Below are 20,813 nucleotides of genomic sequence, written 5' to 3' on the forward strand. Positions count from 1 at the left end.
CTGTTATGAAGCCTTTTCATATTTGTTAAGAAACCGCCTCTTTATTAAATAATTTATGTAATATATTTAAATTGTACGATCTCTTAAATAAATAATTAAAACATGCATCGAAGTCTATTAGCCTATATATCATAAATTAATAACATATATGATTGTTTAATGACAGAAATGGGCTTTGATAATTGCCTCTTAAATCTACATATTTAAAAAGTAATTAAAATGTACAATTCACGTGGAAACCCCCTAGCATGGTGTATTAGTTTATTTCTAATCATGATATTTGTAACCAAAGGGGTTTCGTGAGAAGTCCCCCGCGGCAAAACCATACAGTAGGCTACACTGTAATTAGCTAGTATGTAGACGGCAGCATGCATTTTATGGGAATGTATTTCTGTGACTCTTAAAAATTTCATAAAAGTTCTGAAAATTCTTTAAAATCATTATATCGTTGGCTTTATTGACTTAATAATGCACGAATGTCATGCTGTATTTTAGCCTACTACACTACTGTTTACAAAAAGATTTGAAAATTCTAACAAATAGACGATATTATCTTCTTGCACTAAACACTAGAGGGAGGCATTTCTCCTAAATTCTCTTACCAAAATTTCGACAAGACTATGGCGAGCGTGATTTCGTCAAGTACAACATGTTCCTGGATCAACAAGGAACAACATTACCATCAACCAATCCGATATAACATTTCAGGAAATATCTGTTTTAGGCTTAGGCCTACAATCAGGATTAGGTGTTTCTACACCCTTGTCAATCAGCTATCATTTCCCACTGATTTTAGGAATAAATTATGGGTAGGGTTATGCTTTGGGGTAGGGATTGGGTTACACTATTAATTAGGGGAGACCAGGGACAGTTGTAACATGGGACGGTTGTAACACTTTGAATTCCACCAATCAGAAACAGCCTACAGTGATGTCACTCGCTGTGCTCATGCTCCGTTAGTTTCCCTCCCTTTTTGCTAAAAGGGAGCCACATCTGAAACTTCTGGAGGGAGTTATATAAAAAAGGTTGATTTGAGGTAAAAAAAAATACTTTTTTTTCTGATGTACTTTTTTGGATGCTGTTATAGGATAAAATGTCTATGAATTCAAACAAGTATTATTAGAATCACTGTTTTGTAAGCTACAAATAGAAATGGCTAACAAGTGTCAAACTAGCAGTCAGGCTAGCTCACATGAGATGAAAACATGGTTGGTGATACTGGGACGGTTGTAACGCCCCGTTACAACCGTCCCAGTATCACCAACCAAGTTTCATTTATATTGTAAAAACTAATCAAGCTAAAAAAAATTGCAGAGTTTAACTAATTTTTAAAAGTAAAATGTGCACTGTGCATTTTAACACTGTGCAAATTAAATGTAAAATGTAATTATCTTTTTTTATATAAAGATAGTCAGTGGAAACGTGATTGATTACAGCATGCCAAATATCAGGAAGAGGAAGACAGACAGGGGAGTCCCATTTCCTGTGCTGGAAAGGGCTTCCGATGAAATAAGACAGGGAAAGTCAGTCAGGGGAGTGGCCAAAACATATGGATTTAAATTTCAGTATAATATCTTTAAACCTTTGATATAATATCTGTAAACTTTAAACTTTTAATGAAATGTTTTGATGATCCATCCACCATATGCCAGTGTGAACTATCGAAACAGATAAGCAAAAAAGGGTGAATGTTACAAGAGTGTAATACATCAGATGGATCTGTAGTAAATATAGGTCAAATTTATGTGTAATGTGCCAAGAAAGTTTTACATCAAGCTCTTTACTGAGTTCTATACATTCTTGCAGTTTTGGTGAAGAGAAGTAATTGATGGTCACTCTTGGTTCTGGAAAGAGAACAGACATTCTCAGTCTTGTTTCCTTAAGTTTCAGTGGAAGGCACCAGCCAGGCACCAGCCATACTCCACTACAAACATAACAGTCTTGAGCAGACAAACACACAGTTGACTTGACTGATTCACCATTAGGAGTTGAATGTGGATGGTTAGTGCTAATGTTTTTGACAAAGTCAACAGAATAAATTCTAGAGAATAAAAGAGGAATAACAAATTTTTATCCATGTCAAAGGCCATATAGTAAAACCTCTGCTTATGGTTTCTGTTCGCTTTATAATGAACATTTGACCCTGCACACACCCCATAGCCTATTTACAATGTTTTACGCTCTTTAAATCAAATCATTCATTAGTTTTGGCTTCTACAAGGTGCAAATTGTGATTGAAATGAAAAAGAGCTCCACCCTACTTGAGGTGTAACACATCATTACACCTGATGAACACAGGTTCTGCCCACTACTGAATACAGAACAGCATTATGAGAGTTTGTGGCCTGAACAACTGATTCATTGTAATGTCATGTCCTGTGAACTTCCTGGGTGGAGGTGGTTGAGAAGAATAGTGTATGTGTGTCTGGTGTGGTAGTGGAAAGCCAGTGCCAACAACATACTGTGCATGTTTTATCAAACAGTTTGTGAATAATATGAGGGTGGTGTCATACAGACAAACATACTTAAAACTTGGGAGTCATTTCTTTAGAAAGTCATTGAAACAAGCCAGAGCTATGGCATGTAGGCTTTTAAAAAGACCTTACTTACAAAAATTAAATGTACATTTTTAAAGGATATTGTGCAGTCAGAGAGTCATTATTACATAATAAACCAAGACAGGATTATCAGCACACCGGCGTAAAGCAGTGGTTTGATTCATTATTTTCTGACTGTGGCAGCATTTCAACCTGCACCAAGCCGATACAGCCTCCACTCTGGACCTCTTCCACAGAACAACTCGGCGAAACCGACAGCCAGGCATAAGTGAGTATCCATGAGCAAAATATGAATTTTCTTAATTGATGGCACAGGTGGCCAGAAAGCTGTTGGATGTTCCTAAATAATTTCATACACATCTGGGAGGCAATTAAATAGACTGTTCCATTCCAGTATCAAGTAAGATACTGTTTAAGATTATAGTTTAGAGCAGTCATTCCCAAAAGCATTCCACAAGTGGGTCGCGGGAGATTTTGTATGGGTCGCCAAGTCGAGCACTATTTTTCAGTGTGCTATATACTCTTGATTAAAAATTTATATGTGTAGTTCACCAATTAGCCGCACGAGGGTCGTCGTTTTCTGCCGTTTTTTTTTTCTTTAGCTGCGCTCTGCACTCGCCAACCAGCCATAAAAATGATATTATCATCATTTTGGGTAAGCATTTAATCTGAATACCCTGTCTTAAGCAAGGCAAGCATACTGTTGCTTATTCCTTTTACAACTACATACAAATGTGAAGTTGAGTTCTCAGTTCTCACAAAAATAAAGACAAAATACAGGAATAGCCTGAATGCTGCACCTGATATGCGTGTTGCACTCTCCTCATGTACAAAAATATGAGAGCCTGTCATACTGTGCACTTTATAAAATGTGTATATTACAGTGGGTGCATAAAAAAGTTCTCAAAAAATATTTCAGTAAGAAACTTGTTCATATTATTCTGGTAGATGTGCAAAGCATTTAATGTTATATGAAAGGCATGCATTGATTCTGTCTAGTTTTATTGATGATAGGAAGAAAAATAAATGATTAACTGCCCTATTTTGCACTTTGTCTCATTAAGTATAAATTGTGTACACTGTAATGATGAGAATATGAAAACAATGAGATGCCCTGTCAACTCTTCCTTTCTCATTTCACCTCTGCATTTTACTTATTGTCAACAACAGGTAAATAAAAAATAATTGTGCTTTGTCAAATATCTGTATCTCTTTTAAATAGTTAAGTGGAAGCTTAACTGACCTTAAAAATGGTTATTTTTACTTTAAAATGTGGGTCCCCAGAAAAAAAGTTTGGGAAACACTGGTTTAGAGAATATTGCATAATTGACCACTCCAACTCTTCCTGTAGACACTAAATACATGTGGAGTTAACATTTTCCAGTTTGGTATTACTTATGGGTTTAATCTGTGTGGTTTACACTTCGGTCATAAATCACCTTAAATTTGGTGAACTCATAGAGAATAAAACGTTTACAAATGATAATTTATACAGCATGTACAGCACAGCAAAAGGCTGATTCTATCTGTTGAGAGAGAGGGAATATTTGGTTTTCCTTCTATTGACCACTTCAGTAATTGAAAGTTAAATCCCCCCATATATAACTTGTCTCTCTCCAGGAACCAGTGTGCATATGTTGTGGAGAAGACTGTTTCATTCACTGTTCAGGAAGGAGCAGCTTCATTCATGAAAGCAGAATACAATAAGTGTGCTTGGGGACAAAAATTGCCCAGCTATAAAGTAAGACATCTATTAATAATTGTTTAACTGTCATAAATTAATGTTCATATAAAAACAAAATGCATTTGTTACATTTTAGCTCATTTGGTCACCCTGTCTGTTCTTACAGGTATCGCATGTACTACAAACCCATGTATAAAGTTGCATATAAGACTCTGACAGAGCTGGAGTGGAAATGTTGTCCTGGATATGCAGGTGTTGGTTGTACTGCAGGATATGGAATGAAAGCAAGGCCCCTATTCCGAGAACTACTGTCTCCACAAAAGGGTCCTATTTCTTGTTTTAAAGGGCCCATGCCAATGCAGAAGGGTCCAGTGCCTCCTTTTAAAAGATCTATTCCAGTGCTAAAAGGTGTAATGCCTCCTTTTAAAGGGCCCATGCCTGCACAGAAGGGTTTAATGCCTCCGTTTAAAGGGCCCATGCCTGCACAGAAGGGTCCTATGCCTTCTTTTAAACGTCCCATGCATATGCAGAAGGACCCATTTCCTTCATTTAAAGGTCCTAATCCCTCTCAAATGGGTCCAATTCCTTCGTTTAAAGGTCCCAATCCCTCTCAAAAGGGTCCAATGCCTTCATTTAAAGGTCCAAATCCCTCTCAAAAGGGTCCAATGCCTTCATTTAAAGGCCAATTTCCGCATCCCAGCTTCAATGGAATCCCCTGGAATCAACCTCAAGCACCATCTAATGGCATGAATGAATACCCAAGCCCTAATACTGGGGCCTCTTCCCAAGATACCATAGGTTAAACCTTATCCAGATCAACAGGACCCCAAAGTAGATTATCCTGAACCGATGCCAGAGCCTCAAGATCTTGGCCATGATTTTATCCCAGAAGAGAATGAGCCAATTACAGAGTACCAGAATCCTCAGCCAGATCACCATAGTTCTATACTAGAACATAGTGAGACAGAGCCTGTTCCCAATGCACAGGTGCCCTCTGGTGGTAGTGAAACAAACCAAGGTAAATTAGCTAGATTTTACAGTTACACACACTAGTATATAATTTTTTTTGCGTTTTGCGTTTTTTCCTTTTCTTTCTCCAAAGCTTTAAGTGTTTCCAGACTAATTAACTAAATAAATATACTGCATTCACAGACCATGATGACAACAGTATAGAAGAGGAGTGTTTGGATAGGATAAAAGAGGATGTCCAGCGACTCTCTTGGCCTTGAGATTCTCCGTGGTACAGTGACAGGCCTGAAGGACAGCTTGCGTGCTTCCCTCCATGAAGACGCCAACCGTATGTTGACTGCTCTCATTTCAGCAGGAGCCAACCTTATTGCTGCTCCTTCCCTGTCCAAGGACTCTTCTGTGGGTTTTGGAGATCTACTTGCATATTGAGGGGCACTGGATATTGACAGTTCAGATGTGACGGGGCAGTTCCGAAACTTGGTTGATTTGGCTGAAAAGGTTTTAGAGCTACGAGCAGATCTCGTGGCAAAGGCATCTGATCTTGATGAGATGAGAGGAGCAGTCGCAGGTCACAACAACACCCTTCAAAGTCTGTCAAATGGGCCAGTGAACCTTACACAAACTGACTTTCAAAAGGCCCTGGAGACAATGGTGGAGTCCAAAATGAGTGAATCTCGGGTGGCCATCTTAGATGGCTTTGAAAAGCATGTGGAGAGTGCTGAGGAGCAATCCAAGGGTCGTATGGCAGAGGTTCAGCTCCAGTGCAAGGAAGAGCTTTTGGATTGACAAAAGCAAACTGAGCAAGTGCTAGACATAAGGACCATAGGATTGAGGACAGAACTCCACAAAGTGCAGGCTCAGCTTCAAGACCTGGACCCTGAATATGATTGCTGCATGGCCATATCAGGTCTAACTGAAAGGCTAATTCATGTGGAGCAGTCAGTGGGTGGCTTGAATGAGTCCCAAATACATCTACGTGCCGAACTTGGTGGACACATGGACCATATTGAGGGCATGTTGGAAGGTCAGCTGGGTTATGTGGAATCCAAGATGAGCATTGAATTAAATCAAGAGGAAGCAAGCATTAACAAAAGAGTGACTAGCAACCTGGAGGAACAGTTGGAGGGGAAGCTAAAGGCTCTTGAAAGTCGTCTATTGGCTGCAGTGGAGGAGGTAATGTCACAGCACCAACTTTGCTAGGGGGTCAGGCTGTGCCCACACTGGAGACAGAAGTAGGATCGCTCAGAAGAAGAGTGGAGGATGATTTGGACCGTTTACAGAAACAGCTTATATCCATAGACGTCATGTGTACTTTATCTTTTGTTCCACAGCTTGTTCTTACAGGATATGTAGCCCCTTTAGGAACTGAGGAGGAGGGAAGTGACGAAAACCACAAGGAAATGAATGGGAAACTTGATTTACAAGTAGAGAGATTAAACAACCTTAGTGCCACTCTACATAATCTTCTTGTCAAGTATGCAGAGAAACAGGGTGAGGTAGGTCTTCAGGGTGAGGTGACTCTGCTGAAAGTTAGAGTGAACTCCGTTAACAGGTCTCTCTGTGGCTTGCAAGAGTCTCTTAGCTCTGTGATCAGGAAGATTGGCCAAACCAACCTCACTTGACAAGAAAGAGAAGAAAGACTTGCACAGCAGGTGAAGGGTGTGGTTCAGCTGGTGGGACGACAGGCATCTATGTTGGGTCTATCTATTTTTTTTATTTTGGGACATTTTAAATAAGAGAGACTTGTTTTCATATAGGTGATTAAACATTTCTGTAACACAACTTTTTTTTTTTACTATTTGTGTGTGTGTGTGTGCGCGCATGTGTATGTGTTTGTACCTTCATATATGGTTTCTGAAAGCTGGTTCTTAATAAAATTTAGAAGTTTATGAGGTTTTCATGTTACTGTGTATTATTAATCTTCAACAGAAAATATTAAAAAGGCAACAGGATAATTATTGCACTTTTTAATGGCATAACATGAAGTACTGTACATTTGAAAATGTGTAATTTCTAATCAACATCTAAGATGATTTCTTAGATGATTTAGTGGTTTCTAACATTTACAGTAAATTACAGAAAAAGACACTTAAAAACCATAGCATATAACTTTATAGTGATTATTTAGGTATGTTGGTGTCCTCCCTGCTGACTTTTAATAATAATTCATTCATTACATTTATATAGCGCTTTTCTAGGCACTCAAAGCGCTTTACATAGTCAGGGGGTATCTCCTCATCCACCACCAGTGTGCAGCATCCACCTGGATAATTGGTCAAAAAAGAAAACAAAATCAAGATAATCCAATAACTAGTACATGAATACATATATTTTTTTACCCTCCACTGGAAATAAAGCAATGGTAGGTGAAGGTAGGTAGGTGGGTCCATAACATAAACGATGAACTTGACAATGGCCCAGACAACCGCAGCGAGCAGAGGCGAAACATATCACATTCAGTAGCCTACATAACTGCACAACATTATACACTTACACCCATACCAGTGACAGTGAATGATACTTATAATATTTCCCTTTATTATCTCTGCTACTGTTGCTATAGTAAGCAGTGTTTCCTGTCGCCAAGTCTTCGGTTTTCCAGGGGAATTGGCCTTTTATAGACTGTTGCTGCGGGTTGTTTTTACTTGGCGTACTTGAGCTTCTTCATAACCGATTAAACACGTTTCTGTTGAGTTTATGAATGCAATGTCCGATTAGAGGCATTTTGAATGTATACAAAGTACAGAAAAGATGCAAGTAAGTGATTAATTTAGCTTCCGTTTCGGTTTCCATTCCGTTGAGTCTATAACTCATATTAGACTGATGCTTGGACCTCAGTATAATGAATAGGCCTATCTTTCCCCCTCGAAAAAAACAACAACAAATAAATGTATTCTTTGTATCGACATTAATGATCATTATTACAATATAAAGAGCAAGGATAAAAAAAATAGTGTGATAATATTGCAGCTTCACCCTTTATTTTTATTTTTTTATTTTTTTATTATTGGCTATTTACATTATGCAATTTTGTGTAAATACATACATGAGGAATGTAAAAATATATATATAAATCAGGTCACTGTCTGACCCACCTTTGAAGCAATGGCTTTTGTTGATGCTGAAAAAAATTGATTGGTAACTGTCTAAGAAAATACAGATAAGTCTAATAAATATGTGATCCTGGTGTGGGAACACAACTAGTTTTGATTAGCAATTGGGTTGGTTTTGATATGCAGAACTATTAAGTGACAATAAGCGTTCTCTCAACCACTGGAGAAGACAAAAACTGAAAAACTAAAAAACAAATAATTAAAAAAAATTCTGTGAGTAAAACAAGATATTACAGATTCTCTTTCATTTTGATAGTTAAATATTAGTATGTGTGATTTTTGTTTCAAGAGAGAAATATGTTTTTTTTTCTCAATAAAATAGAAAACATTCTATTTTCTATTTTAGAAAACATTCTATTTTATGGCAACAACAACAACAACAAAACTTTCTTTCAACAGGATAACTTATTCTTTATTGAATTTTTCATTCATGGATTCCATAGAACAATAAAACGGAATTTCTGGATAATTTTGCTGATTGAGTTTTCAGCATGGTCATTTTCAGCATGGCCATTTTCATCAATATCTTCATAAACGCTAAGAATATATCATACACATTAAATACAGCACAACCCAAAGGCATCGAGAGTTTCACAAGACATATCAAACACCAGTAACAACGGAGAAGTTGAGTAGCATATTCATTTGGAGGAAGAGAAGAGTGGGCCAGTGCAGAGAATGAGGAAGAGAAAGAGAGAAAGAATGAGGGAGAGAGGGAGGGAGAGACACGCTAATACATTTAGTAGGCCACCGGCCTTCTACCCAAAAGCAAAACCTGGTTTTCCTCAAAGTCGCAGGCAAATGAAAGAGTCTGAAAAATATTAGATAGTTATAAGTCTGGGTAGCTTGCATTATGAGCATCTGATCATGCAATAATATAAAGGATCTCACCATAACAACGTCTGAAGCATCAGCCCTAAATGAAACGATGATCAACTCAGGGCAAAAACTAATCTGGTGCATTTACTAGATTAATAAGATGTTTACTCAGCATCCTTGCATCTGAAAGTGCTAGACTTTAATATAAACTGTTTGAATATTATACAAAACAATAACTTTAAAGACTTTATTGCATCAGTTACCTGCCATTAACACGGTTCGAAAGATAAATATGAAATTCATTGTTCATTTAAATGACCCCCTTGATTCCGGCCGAGAGGTCAAGCTATCATATACACCAGATATCTTTTATCACCTGCATTGTGAATGATTGATCAATCTGAAAAATAATCTAATAATTCAGGTGATGTTTTGATGCAAATCATTGAAAGTTCACACTACAGCAGTTCATGATATCCATTAAAGAATGTGTAGGTACTTTATATATATATATTCATATATCTCTTTTTAGCATCCTCTAACTTAAACAACACTACATCAACACAACACTCAGAGGCATTGTGTTATAAACAACCATGCTATTTCTGCACTGAGAAGGCATGTGCTTTTCAAAAGACAAAGATTTGAGAGAGAGAACTAAACAAAGTCAACATTTTAAGTCAGGAAGTGCGAAATGCTTTAAGATATACTTGACCATTTTGCTTGCTGGTTGAAATAATGTTGTCCCTCCATGAGTTTGGGAATGATTTTACTCATGGTAGCCCTGGACGCCCCCCATCGACTCCATCCCACCCATGAAGAAATTAAAAACAACAAAATCCTAAACCAAAGACGTCAACATAGAAATGGAACAAGCTCTACCAAACCATGACCAACCAGAGGTAAAAATTTCCAAGGAACAAATTATGTTGGGCTTTGTGAATTTTTTCACATATTATTAATATAATTATTATTTTGGTTAGGGTCTCTAAATTTGACTAGACTACAGTGGAATAATCCCATTCATATCTTTAGGATATACATATATATATATATATATATATATATAAAATGATATCTATACAGCACAGATAAATACATTCTCTCAAGTTTAGCATTACTATTGTCAACATCATTAACTCAAAATTCATTCATATTCATATTCTTTTTCATATTTTGGTACAGTATTCAAGTGTTTTGAAATCTGATCAAACTTTTTTTTATTCGTATACATCACAATAATAAACAGCACATTAAAATCCCTCCTCTCTATCCCCCATCCATCTATATGTGATTTGAGATTAGACCCTGTCCCCTTCCCTCCCGTCCGCCCCTCTTATCTTTCACAGACGTAAGCACAGACGCACAAACAGGAAGAAGTGTGGGGTTGTGGGTAGGGTTCAGGCACCACACTGCTAGAGTCACATGATCAACTTCTTTCTGTGGAGAGACAGAGAGACAAACCTTTTGAGATTATGCTGATATTAAAATCCTGGCCAATAACCGATAAATTATATACTATTTTATGTAAATAAATAGGAAATTAAATAGTCAAATCTGAAAAGTGATTTTAGACATGACAACATTATAATATAAAGTATAAAAAAGGAGTATTTAATTTTAAGACATATTTTTAATTTAACAATGTGACAAATTATTTGTGTTTTTAAAGATTAACTCTAGGCAAGCTAAAAGCGATCTTAAAGCAAAAAAAGGGGGGTCAGGCACGATTAAATATCCAATATCGGCCAGTACTAAACCATCAATATCAAAGCATCATCACATCTCCACTCACCTGCCATCTCCCGCTTCCTCAGATATTTCAGCGCTCACATCTGGTTGGAAAAGGAGGTGGGTGCCCCCTGCTGTTCATATCCGCCCTGAACGTAGTCTCCACCCTGATTGTAACCTGGCTGGCTGTAATCGGGCTGGTAGCCACCCTGGGAGCCAGCGTATGGGTCCCGCTGCTCATAACCTCCCTGGGCGAAGGAATCAGGGGCGGGCTGCTTCTCCTGGGCAGGCTGCTGACGCATAAATGGTGCGATGATCCCAGTCTCCTTGAATACAAACCACAGGTTACCTGTCCACAAAATCAGGTTGAGGAAGCCAAAGACCTTGAGAGAAAAAAAATTCAAATAAATAAAGTTAATTCAATTTAAAAATTTGTTCTAATCTCAAGAGACATTAGAAGAACTTAAGAAATGTATTTTTATCAATAAGAGAATTTCCTGTACGGCCAAGTAGAACTGACTCACCACAGAAGTATTAAGACCAGACATGACGGGGTCGTGAACTTCACGGCATTGGTTGCCTTCCTGTTCACAAGCGGGGATAAGTTGTTGAACCTCCTCTGGGTCTGTAGCTGTCTTGACATCAGACAAACCCTTCGCCCATGCTGCCGAGCTCACCAGCCACATGAAGGTGAATACACACGTCACACCAAAATCCTGCAAAGACATTATTTATTTAGAATTATATGTAAATATATAGGATTGTGTTGTATGAAACACTAAGCTGCTAGAGTGTCAATAATAACCCAAATCAATATTTATTTAATCCACCCTCATGTCATCACAAAAAAACCCATGCTAATTATCTTTCTTATTAGTTCATAGTGACCAGGGGCCAATTAGATCCAAGAGAAAACAACAAAGAGGTCCATATCAAGGACATAACCATGTCTTGAAGATTTTTAGAATAGAACAGAACAGTTAAGGAAATGCTAAGTCTAATTATAGTACGGAAGCAATCATTTTGATAATATTTGAAAATACTGTACATGTTCACTCTTATTTGTAAGCCTTAATATGTCAAAAACGCATCACATTCAGTTAGGAATTTCATGAATCGTGTAAATTCTATCATATGTTCAATTCAAAACTGCCAAATTTATAAAAAAAATTAAAAAAAACAACAACAACTTAGTGCTCATGTATCGTTGAAGAAAACTCACAATCAGTGGTCCTTTATTGTTCTCACGGTACTTCTCAAAGGCAAAGACATAGACGCTGAGAGCTGCCATGGAATACAGGAATGCAAAAACGCCTATGGTGACAAAGAACTCTGCAGAGGATGAGTAATCCCCAACCAGGAAGAAACGTTCAGTTTGGCCATTCTTGCAGGTGGGGGCATCAAAATACACTTGATGAAGCCTGGAGGAGATACAGGGGAACAGGGTTACTGAGAGAATCATAACACCTTAAACGTTGGACATCTTAGTACATTTACAACTTAACCTAATTAAAAGAGATTTTACCACATCTCAGTGGGCTACAGAAACAGTTCAGTTTGGATTATGAACCAAAAGGAAAAGGAGAAAATACATATTTAGTGTACCTGGGATCGCAAACAATTTCCCCGAAGAACTAAAATTTAATAAATCAGGTTTCACACAGAGAAAACCCTTTTTCACACCGGGTACCGAGAAAAATGTGATATATTTTAATAATAATAACAATAAAAATATAGTGAGGGGGCTTTGGCATTTGATCATTTGAAAACCCTGCCAAGTAAAACACCAGAGGGTCTGTAGGGTAGAGTGGGGAAAACGCCCCCTTACCAAAAGTTAAATGTGTCCAGAATAGATATCATAGTTTTAGTTTTAGTGACAATGACATGAATTAGAAATCAAGTATGAAAAATGTCCAGAGTTTTCACTTTATTCAATTTTTAACAAAAATTTTATTCGTCCCAAGGGAGCGTTTTGCCCCACAGGTGTGGTAAAATGCCCCCAAATTTGAAAAAGCAATTTGTTTAATAGAAAAATCAGAGTACAAGCAGTTTTAGCATAACTTTAAAAAGAATATAATCAATTATTATGAATTACAAAATTATAATAGCCTATTTAAAAAATATTGTTAGCTGTTCAGTTTATTCAAACTAGTTAAAATACATATGGTGGACAAACAAAGGATCATATGTTCAGAACAAAGTAACTACAGCAATTAAGCCATGTCCCTTGTTTATATTTATATATATATAATTATATTTTTCTTAAATAACACATACTCCCTATCTACAGTCCTTACTATTCTCATATCATATATACAGTGGTTAAAGAAAAGAATCACCACCCTTTAAAATAATCACATTTTGTTGCTGTGCAGCCTGAAATGAAGGCAGAGTTTTTGTTTTATCAAGCTGTATTTACTCAGTCCAACTTATATTCCAATTGAAAGACATAACAGCAACATGTCAGAAAATAAATAAATTAAAAATAAAAAAACAGAATCACTGAGTTGGAAAAAGGATCACCCCTCCTAAAAAATGACAGGTGTAGCTCATCTGCTTCTCAATGGCAAACAAAGCCATTTGACTTTCAGCTGTGATGAGCTGTGGTGATTTTTATTAGCTCAGCATGAAAAGAGCTATACTGGAGCATTTCAGTCTTTGGTAGAGCAACTGAAGCAAACAATCAACTATGGGTGGCAAGGCACTGTAAAAAAACACTCCTCAAAAAAGGCAACATGCAGTCACGACTGAGCTTTCCCAAATTACACCCTGAAGATTCTGAGGCCACATAGAAAAAGGCGTTATGGTCAGATGAGACTAAAATTTAATTATTTGGCCTCAACAACAAATGATATGTCAGGTGGAAATACAATACAGCTCACCATCCAAATAACAGAATTACTAGGGTAAAGCATGGAGGTGGTAATGTCATGTTATGAGGGTGTTTCTCTGCAGCAGGGACTGGAGCACTTGTCAGGATAGAAGGAAAATACTATCAAATTCTTGAGAAAATCTGCTGCTTGTCCATGGGAAAAAGGTTTACCTTCCAACATGACATTGACCCAAAACACACAGAAAAACTGACCACACAGTGGCTGAAGGAGAAAAAGGTAAATGTCTTTGCAGGACCTACTGTAGTCAGAGCCCAGAATTAAACCCCATTGAAAATCTGTGGAATGACTTGAAGACTGCAGTCCACAAACCGTCACCATCAAATTGAACTGAACTTGAGCAGTTCTGCAAAGAACAGTGGACAAATATAGCAAAGTCTAGATGTACAAAACTAGTAGAGACATATCCCAACAGACTAAAACAACCCATTTCAAGCTGCAAAGAAATTAGATTATTTTAAGGGGGTGATTCTTTTCTATACCCACTGCAACTGTGATGTTGTACAAAACAACAAGTTTATTTAACAACACTTTATTTTCTTACAGCTGAAAATCAAATCACTTAATGTGAAATATGTTCTCTCTCAGGTACATCACCAGTGTAAGCTTCATGGAGAATACTTCTTTATCACTCTTTTCAACATAGTCTATAGTTACAACAAAAATGTATCTTGACTTTATCTAGTAGTTATTTTGGAAAAAAACAATGTGTGTGTGTGTGTGGGGGGGGGGGGGGGGGGGGGTGTAGGCTTTTCCCACACTCTTCCCTACAGCATTAAAAGCTGTTTTGAAAAAGTAAATGCATACTGATGAACAAGCACAACTTCAATATGGCCACACAGATCTAAAAAGACAGTGCTACCTGAAGGGATACTCAAACTCCACATTTATTTTCAGGTTACTGTCTGATCTGTATCTGCACTCCACGCTCATCTTGAAGGAGCCGGAGTAGCTCCCACAGGTGGAGAATGCAAATATGGCAAACACCTGGAAAAAAATGTATATATTAATGCATCTGGGAAGTGTTCAAAAGCATTCAAGTTATACATTTTATCAGTTCATGCATTCAGGTATCAGGCCCACAACCTTTCCATTGCTAGAACCATGCTCTTCTATTTGAGCTACAGGAAGGATAACAAGTGTTTCACATATTTTTGTGACTGAAAAAAAAAATACAGAAAAAAATAGAATGCTTTCTATACATTTTCATCTGAGCACTCACATTCACACATCAAACAGGGATGAAATTTGTGAAGACTAGTGCAAATGTGATAGTGTCATATTTTAAATATTAAAATGATCCACTGTAGGAGGTGTGTATGAATGCAATTAAAATACAGGCTGAATAAAGCAAATGAAAGCATCTTACACCATGTGACACCAACATCCTGACATGGACATAAGCACATTATTTTTGCTTTCAGGATTTAGAGTCATAGAGATTACTTATGGACTTATGACTGGTGAAGGACTGAATGGTGAATGAAGCTATTAAATTTCACTGAGATACTCTGCCATCTGTCATATCGCTGAGCTGGGGCTGTGTTATGAACCCAGGGAACATCGCAGGAGACCAAAACAATAGACACACATCAAGCCACAGTAAACCATCCTAAACATAGGCAAACCAAATAAATCAAATGAGGCCAAGAGAACAAAAATATCTCAACAAAGACTGATAAACCAAAGACTGAGGGACCATAGAAATACATACTAATGTAGTTATTGTACAAACAAAAATGCCTAAACAAACTATGTTAGAAAAAACCAATCACATAGCCTAACCACCAGACCAGACAAGGTCCAAGCGAGACTATTAAACAATTAGTCAGGCCACACAAGCTACAACAACAACAACAAAAAACACCACACAAGACAGACCAAACAAATGAAATGAAACAAAATCAAATCAGCTTACATTACCAAGCCCGGCAAAGTCTGATCCCAGACAGAAACTGACCCAAATCAACTAAACTGAGTTTTGTGATTCAGTGAATCAATTAAACTGAGCAAATTCATCAAGCAAAAGATTATTAAATAATTAAGCTTAGATGAGCTTATTATACACAAAAAAGGCAATTTGGAGAATTATAAATGCCTTGTACAAATAGAATGATGCAGATAGGATGCAAATATGCCCTTGTTCTGCATTTTACTACTATGTAGCCTGTTTTTTATGCCATTTTCTACTATGTACAAAGTGAAAAAGCACTGTGTGACCAATAGATGGCACTAATACTCTGCAATTGTGCGTGTTCTTCCACGAGCATCTAGGTAAGCTGCATTCATGGTGTATATGATGCGTATTCCATGGTGCAGAATAGGCGTTCTCAATTCATTCCTTTGGTAACAGAAAGCATTGAGAGCATGAGAAATACTCAATTTTATGCAAATGAAGAGTGGAGAACATCATGCTGGGGACATCTGTGCTTTAAGGGGTCATATGATGCCATTTAAAATTTTCCTTTCTCTTTGGAGTGTTACAAGCTCTTGGTGCATAAAGAAGATCTGTAAAGTTACAAAGACTAAAGTCTCAGATCCAAAGAAATATTATTTATAAAAGTTAAGAGTCAACCACTCCTACCTAAAACGGCTCGTTCTAACATGCCCCCACATGTCTACATCACGATGTGGGAAGATTTGCATTACACCGTCCAAATGTTCACTCAAAGAAAGAACGCGTAACATTTGATTCTCGCTTTAGTATTGCTGTTGGCGCCGCCGCCATTGTAGAAAGCTGTGTATTTCATTGTGAAAGCGAAACTACTTTGTTTGGCCTTCCAAAAGAGGACAATATGCACTTTGTGATGCCTAAAGCTGATCTGTGCTGGTCGCTGAGGAAATACATCAACTTCGCACTGTGAATCACTGGATCGGCTTTCACCATGGACAAAGCAGAGTCCAGCATGGGGTCCTCACATGTGGTTGCCCACTGGCCGCTCCTTGGTCGAATTTTGTTGTTTTTGTCTTAACGCACCAGGACACTGGGCATCACAGTATGCTAAGCAGGGTTGCCAGGTTTTTGCAACCAAACCTGCCGAAAAATAGCGCAAAACTAGCCAAATCGCATTTCGAGAGGGGTTCCTCTGTAAAAATCGCATTCCGGGGGGTAAAATACATGTTTTTTGCCGGGGATCCTCCAGTAAAATTTGCATTCCAGGGGCTTAATATCACTTCAACCCGTGGACATGAAAAGTAACCTGTGGCAAAAGTGTTAAAGTAGCCCAATTCTGCTGGAAAACCGCGGACTTGGCAATGCTGATGTCAAGGGGTGTAAAATTTCCGTCACACGCTTGAGGTACTCAGCCAATCAAAATGCACTAGATAGCTGGCCAATGATGTAAATCTTGCTTTTCAGAATGATGAGCTTTGTAAAAATCGATGCAGAAAGGCAGGGCATAGAGGAGCAACAATAATGTACATTATGTGGAAAATAATGTATTTTTAGAACCTTAAACAGCCTAAACAAAATAGCATTATACCAAATACACAACATAATGTTCTTTTTAGCAACGCCATGGCCCTTTTATACCTCTAGTTCCAGGTCTAAACTAATGTCTGAAGATCATATATGGACCAAAACTAACACACCATCTTATATAGCACACACACACACACACACACACACACACACACACACACACACACACACACACATATATATATATATAAACTTACCCATTCTAAGACTTTGATGAAGCCCAATGGGACTTTCAGCACTCTGAACTGCCCACCGGCAACCAACTATCAAAAGAACAAAATCGAAAAAACCGTTAGACAGACAGACAGACAGACAGACAGACAGATAGATAGATAGATAGATAGATAGATAGATAGATAGATAGATAGATAGATAGATAGATAGATAGATAGATAGATAGATAGATAGATAGACGTTGTGGATGATGTGACTTCAACACGACGACTCATAACACACAGACCTCTTCTGTATTTATTTTGAAGTGATAGTGAACCCTACGCATAGGATCCGCTGCTGCATCGTCGAAAAAACAATTAAAAAACCCTGTATCAAAGTAGCAAAAGGATGAAAAAAAACAATATTTTAAGTCATCAATTAATTATATCTCTGAACCTCGAAGAAAAAGGAAGGGAAGGTGAGTCGCGAGGACCTTGTACCATGGCCAGATTGTCTGCGCGCACATCACCGCCATCCGAAACCAAGAGCTGCTGAACAGCAAGTGATAGAGATTTCTCAAACCTTTTTCAACTCCAAAATCTAACAATAAATAAATAAAATGATGGCGTTCTTCTCTAGCAATCTGGAAACATATTAAATGTTGCTCTAAAATTTTACCGTTTCTTTCATTATTATGATATTGGGAAATGTTTGCTCATCAGACCTGTAGTAGGCTGTAATAGCGATTTTATACGGACAAAGTGACGTAGGAAGGTGCGGTTTCACACGAAACCATTTTCTTTGCCCGTGAGCCTCGTCCTCCTTTAAACACCATGTAAATAAATAAATCGATCAATATAACGATTCAGATCTCCTCTTTATGTAATTTAATTTTTCAAAGCAATATATAATATTGGTCTACGTGAATGCAGTTTGCATCACCTACCAAAAATGTGTATCATACGATGTTCTGTAAATATAAGCATCAATAACCAATAGCCTATGATTGTGTGTCATATTCAGTAGACACAGCTCTCTCGATCCCTGTCTATATAATATAATAAAACTAATAATAATAATAATAGAGAAGGCCTGGGCTCGGAGCTAAAAGTCACACAGTAATAGTATTGGAATGGAAGTCAGCTGCCATTTTAAAAGCATATCTACGAGCGCATATGCATGTGATAAAGGGCCTCGTGCATTCGCTTTGGATTGATGTAAGGCTTTTGCACTAAACAAAATATAAAATTGCAAAATACAATTTGATATCTTACTAATATATATGCATTAAGTAAATGTATAATTGCATGTATGAAAATCCTCTACGAATACATCTAACAAATTTAGCCCTTCATCAGATCTGTTTTAAATATTATAGCCTACTATACTATACTATATTATAAAAACGAAAATATAGCAAGTCACGAAAGAAAGCCCCTTGAAATACGGTATCAGTGAACAGACGGATAGCATCAGCAGGGCACTTCTCCCTATAAGAATTTTCCACCATCATTTGTAAGCGCATCTTTATCTGAATGCCTTACTGAAAGACAAACGAAAAACATGTACATTATAAACACGACAAAAATATACTAAAATCATTTTGAACCCAAATTCCCTACCTGATTTACAATATCCATGTTAGTCGCCTGCTCTTAGGAAGGAGATACAGATATAATCGGGGGGAGGCGAGTGATGGAAGATGAACAGCCCACAGAGGGGGAGGGAAAATCAACAGAACAGCTTCAGTTGCGTCACGCGCTTTGAGAAGGCGTTTTTTTGTTGCGCCCAGAGCGGATGAATCGACCGAAGCTGATCGCTATAGAGCAATGAGATCATTAACCTGTCATAATTTACGTGCTTCTTCTAGCTCTATCTTCAGTGATGCTCTCAAATATGATATTTCCTCTTCTAATGAGTTGTTTGGATGGCAGTCTGCTCGCGCTGCAGAGGCCGTAAATTCTGAATGTGAACGGGTCAAGGGTATATTCTGGCAAACTGTTTACCAATCACGTTTCACAATCGGCAAAGCAAACGGTGGTACACGACACTACCAAGTGCGATGAGTAACTCGCAAAGCACAATGTTCCCAGGGATTGATCACTCAATACAAAATCCAAAACGTTAAGTGCTGGGATTGAACTAGATCGTTTCATTTTGCAGTGGTTCGATGGAACGCCAATATGCTATTTGGGAAATAGCCTAACTATTAACGAGAGTCTTAAACAACCAAAGAAACATCACAGTTATGATAACTCGATCTACATGAGATGATGTAGGACTGTTTCTGGAGGGACAGTTCCTAACTCAGGATTTCACTGCATGGGATAAAGAAGATGGCAAGCTGCAGGCCTATAGAGATTTTCATATATTCAACTATATCTTGTTAAAATTTCATAATGAACCCAAACTTAATTTATTAAGAACTTTAACAGAGTAAGGAAGGTGTGAATATAATGTTCTCCCTGTGGGAAGGAACCATACAGAGTTAGACAGAGAAAGAAAAGATGACTCATACACTGTTTTTAGAGATGGTAAAAAATAAACACCCCTGTTTAAAAAAGAAATGCTAAAACACGAAAATATTTCATCATACATCTCAGCTAAAAGTATTGAAATGGTTGATCCTCAAGAGCATTTAATATATTATCGATACAGTTGTGGGAATTAAATAGATTTTTAACATTTCCATTGTTTTACATATTAAATGATAATATATAATTTATATACATAATATAATTTATGTATAAACTATATTATTTTTTATGGAATAATATTATTATTTAAATAGTATCCACATACAGTATGCGTGTTTCTAAGACTCTTTAGAGTCTTAGAAGGTGACATAAGCACAAAAGTAAGCATTGTGGCTCCAAGAGTGAGCATCATATCCACAATCCTACTTCCTCCGTTTGAAGCCCAATGCACTGCAGCTGTGTTTTTCTCATTGCTAATAAAAACACTAAATAAAGGTTGTCTATGTATGTTGCGATTCTCATTGCAGAACTGATGTGCTTTATTATCCCTAGCCTCACTATTGTAAATGAGACTAAGAAATGCTTAATTTTGATAAAGAAGTAATGATGCAGTGCATTTTTCATAGATCCAGATGTCTGGATGAAGGGGTGTGACAGTTGCGCTTGAAGGCCAGTTGGACTAAAGAAAGTGTCCTCCCCCACAATGCACCACTATAATTCAAGCCAGTGGCTTGCAAAGTTGTTTAGTCTCGAATCAGTGTAGAAGTAACAATACAATGCATCAGCATAGCTTATATATATCAGAAAAAAATTTAAACTGTGGATCAGGAATGAGCAACTTTGGTCCTGGACGCCCACTGTCCTGCAGAGTTTAGCTCCCTAGCCCTAATCGAACACACATGAACAAGTTAATCAGTGTCTTCAAGGTCACTAG

At 37.5% G+C, this 20,813-nt stretch overlaps 1 protein-coding gene and 1 pseudogene across 1 annotated transcript; one reads left to right on the forward strand and one right to left on the reverse strand.

The window, feature by feature from the left end:
• Positions 1-1,152: 1,152 nt before the first annotated feature.
• On the forward strand, positions 1,153-6,947 carry LOC132115016 (EMILIN-3-like; annotated as a pseudogene).
• A 1,763-nt stretch (positions 6,948-8,710) lies between these two features.
• On the reverse strand, positions 8,711-19,155 carry LOC132114638 (synaptophysin-like). Its single transcript, XM_059522872.1, has 7 exons — positions 19,025-19,155; positions 17,444-17,509; positions 14,628-14,752; positions 12,097-12,295; positions 11,399-11,590; positions 10,939-11,257; positions 8,711-10,583 (listed from the first exon to the last, which is right to left on the reverse strand). The coding sequence occupies exons 1-6, from the start codon at positions 19,040-19,042 to the stop codon at positions 10,973-10,975; spliced, it is 885 nt and encodes a 294-aa protein (XP_059378855.1). The 5' UTR covers positions 19,043-19,155; the 3' UTR covers positions 8,711-10,583; positions 10,939-10,972.
• Positions 19,156-20,813: the final 1,658 nt, after the last annotated feature.

Source organism: Carassius carassius, chromosome 34 (genome assembly GCF_963082965.1).
Source record: "Carassius carassius chromosome 34, fCarCar2.1, whole genome shotgun sequence".
Classification (NCBI taxonomy): Eukaryota; Metazoa; Chordata; class Actinopteri; order Cypriniformes; family Cyprinidae; genus Carassius; species Carassius carassius.

Bases quoted from the DNA above. Each gene is read 5' to 3' on its own strand.
- LOC132114638 (XM_059522872.1), bottom strand. The intron at 14,753-17,443 runs GTAAGTTTATAT...ATTTTTTTCCAG, and splicing joins TCATCAAAGTCTTAGAATGG to GTGTTTGCCATATTTGCATT. The intron at 11,591-12,096 runs GTGAGTTTTCTT...ATGTCTTTGCAG, and splicing joins ACAATAAAGGACCACTGATT to GATTTTGGTGTGACGTGTGT.